This window comes from Pteropus alecto, unplaced genomic scaffold, assembly GCF_000325575.1.
Source record: "Pteropus alecto unplaced genomic scaffold, ASM32557v1 scaffold125, whole genome shotgun sequence".
NCBI lineage: Eukaryota > Metazoa > Chordata > Mammalia > Chiroptera > Pteropodidae > Pteropus > Pteropus alecto.
This window is the reverse complement of record NW_006436888.1, coordinates 4,091,617-4,092,952: the sequence shown is the minus strand read 5'-3', so window position 1 is coordinate 4,092,952 and position 1,336 is coordinate 4,091,617. Positions and strand designations below refer to the sequence as shown.

The following is a 1,336-nucleotide window of genomic DNA, read 5'->3' as shown; positions in this document are numbered from 1 at the left end:
CCACAGTTTAAGTTTCAAACGAATTCCCTATTTTTGCTCTTCCTCTTCACAGAGCTGGCTGGAGACACCCCGGCCGGCCCGCCTCAAATCTCTCTCTCCTTTGCTCTAGTCACTGGGTGAGTCAGCCCGGCTTGGGTCAGACTTGGGTGACAGCCGGCTCACCCTCCCCACTCTTGGGCACCAGGTCTGGGAAAACTGGAGGAAGAGGTGCTGAGACTACCAAAAAAAGTTAAAGGCAGCGTTTTTGAGGGACCCCTTCTGGGGCTGTACTGGGGGGAGGGGAAGGGTTGAAGGTGAGAACAAGGGCTCTTTATCGGCTGCTGGTTACCCTTGTCCGCTTCTCTCCAGATTTCCAGACACCTGGGCCTCTGAGTGCCTGTCAGGCCAGACTAGACCCTCCAAGACCGCTCTCGCCTTTTCAAACTCAAACCAAGTATCCCCTCTCTTCGTGCCTCCAGAGCTGCTGCAGCAGCCCAGGTTGGGGCTGGGAAGCCGGTTGCCAAGGAAAATAGAAGCGCCAGCTAGCGAGCAGGCGGCTCCCAGCTCGACCCAGGAGCGCACACACCCTGCACTCACCAGGGGGGTGGAAAACGGGAAGGCGAGCGGGGTGGGGGGGGAACACAGCACCGTCCCCAGGGAGGGCGCAATGTGGGAAATGGGTGGGTCTCCCAAGTTTCGGGGTGAGGGTGAACAGCCAGCCAGCCAGCCAGCGATCCCAAAGGAGTGGGTGAGCTCCTGACCTGCCAAAAATACAGACAGTCGGGTGCCCGGGAAATTTACAAGGCGAAACTGACTAGCTCAGCATTTGCGGGTGGCGCAGAGGAGTCGGGTGGCCAGCGACCCTCACAACCCCGGGCGCGGGTTCCGGCGGCGGCGGCGGCAGGTGGGCGCACCCCCGCTCCCGTGGTCCTCGGCACCTTCAGTCCCGCACCCCCTGGCTTCGCAGTCGCCCGCGTACCTTTCTGGCGCCGCGTTCCGCGAACTCGCGAGCGAGCTGGCGCCCGATGCCTCTGCCGCCGCCGGTGATGAGAACGTTCTCCCGCGACAGGTCCCGCAGCTTGGCGGGCAGCACCAGTCCGACGGCTGCTTTCGCCACCAGGTAGATCATCTGCAGGGAGAACACCACCAACGCGCCCAGCCATTTCCACACCATCCTCCGCGCCGCGGAGCCGGGCAGGGCGGGGGGCGAAACTCCCCGGACCGAACAAAACAGGAATTGAAAAAAAAAAAAAAAAAGAGAACACCCCAAACAATAATAAATAAACCGAATAAGGGGGGAGGGGAGAGAGGCGTCCCACCTGGCCAGCCTTGAAATCACCTCTTCCCCACAGCACCG

At 61.2% G+C, this 1,336-nt stretch overlaps 1 protein-coding gene across 1 annotated transcript in view; it reads right to left on the bottom strand.

The window, feature by feature from the left end:
* The window catches only part of DHRS3 (dehydrogenase/reductase 3), a 34,650-nt gene that overhangs the window by 32,649 nt on the left and 665 nt on the right, over positions 1-1,336 (bottom strand). The window contains exon 1 of the mRNA XM_006914341.3: positions 959-1,336. This exon is cut by the window's right edge and continues 665 nt beyond it. Within this exon, the coding sequence (XP_006914403.1) occupies positions 959-1,153 (195 nt within the window). The 5' untranslated portion in view covers positions 1,154-1,336. The remainder of the gene's footprint in view (positions 1-958) is intronic.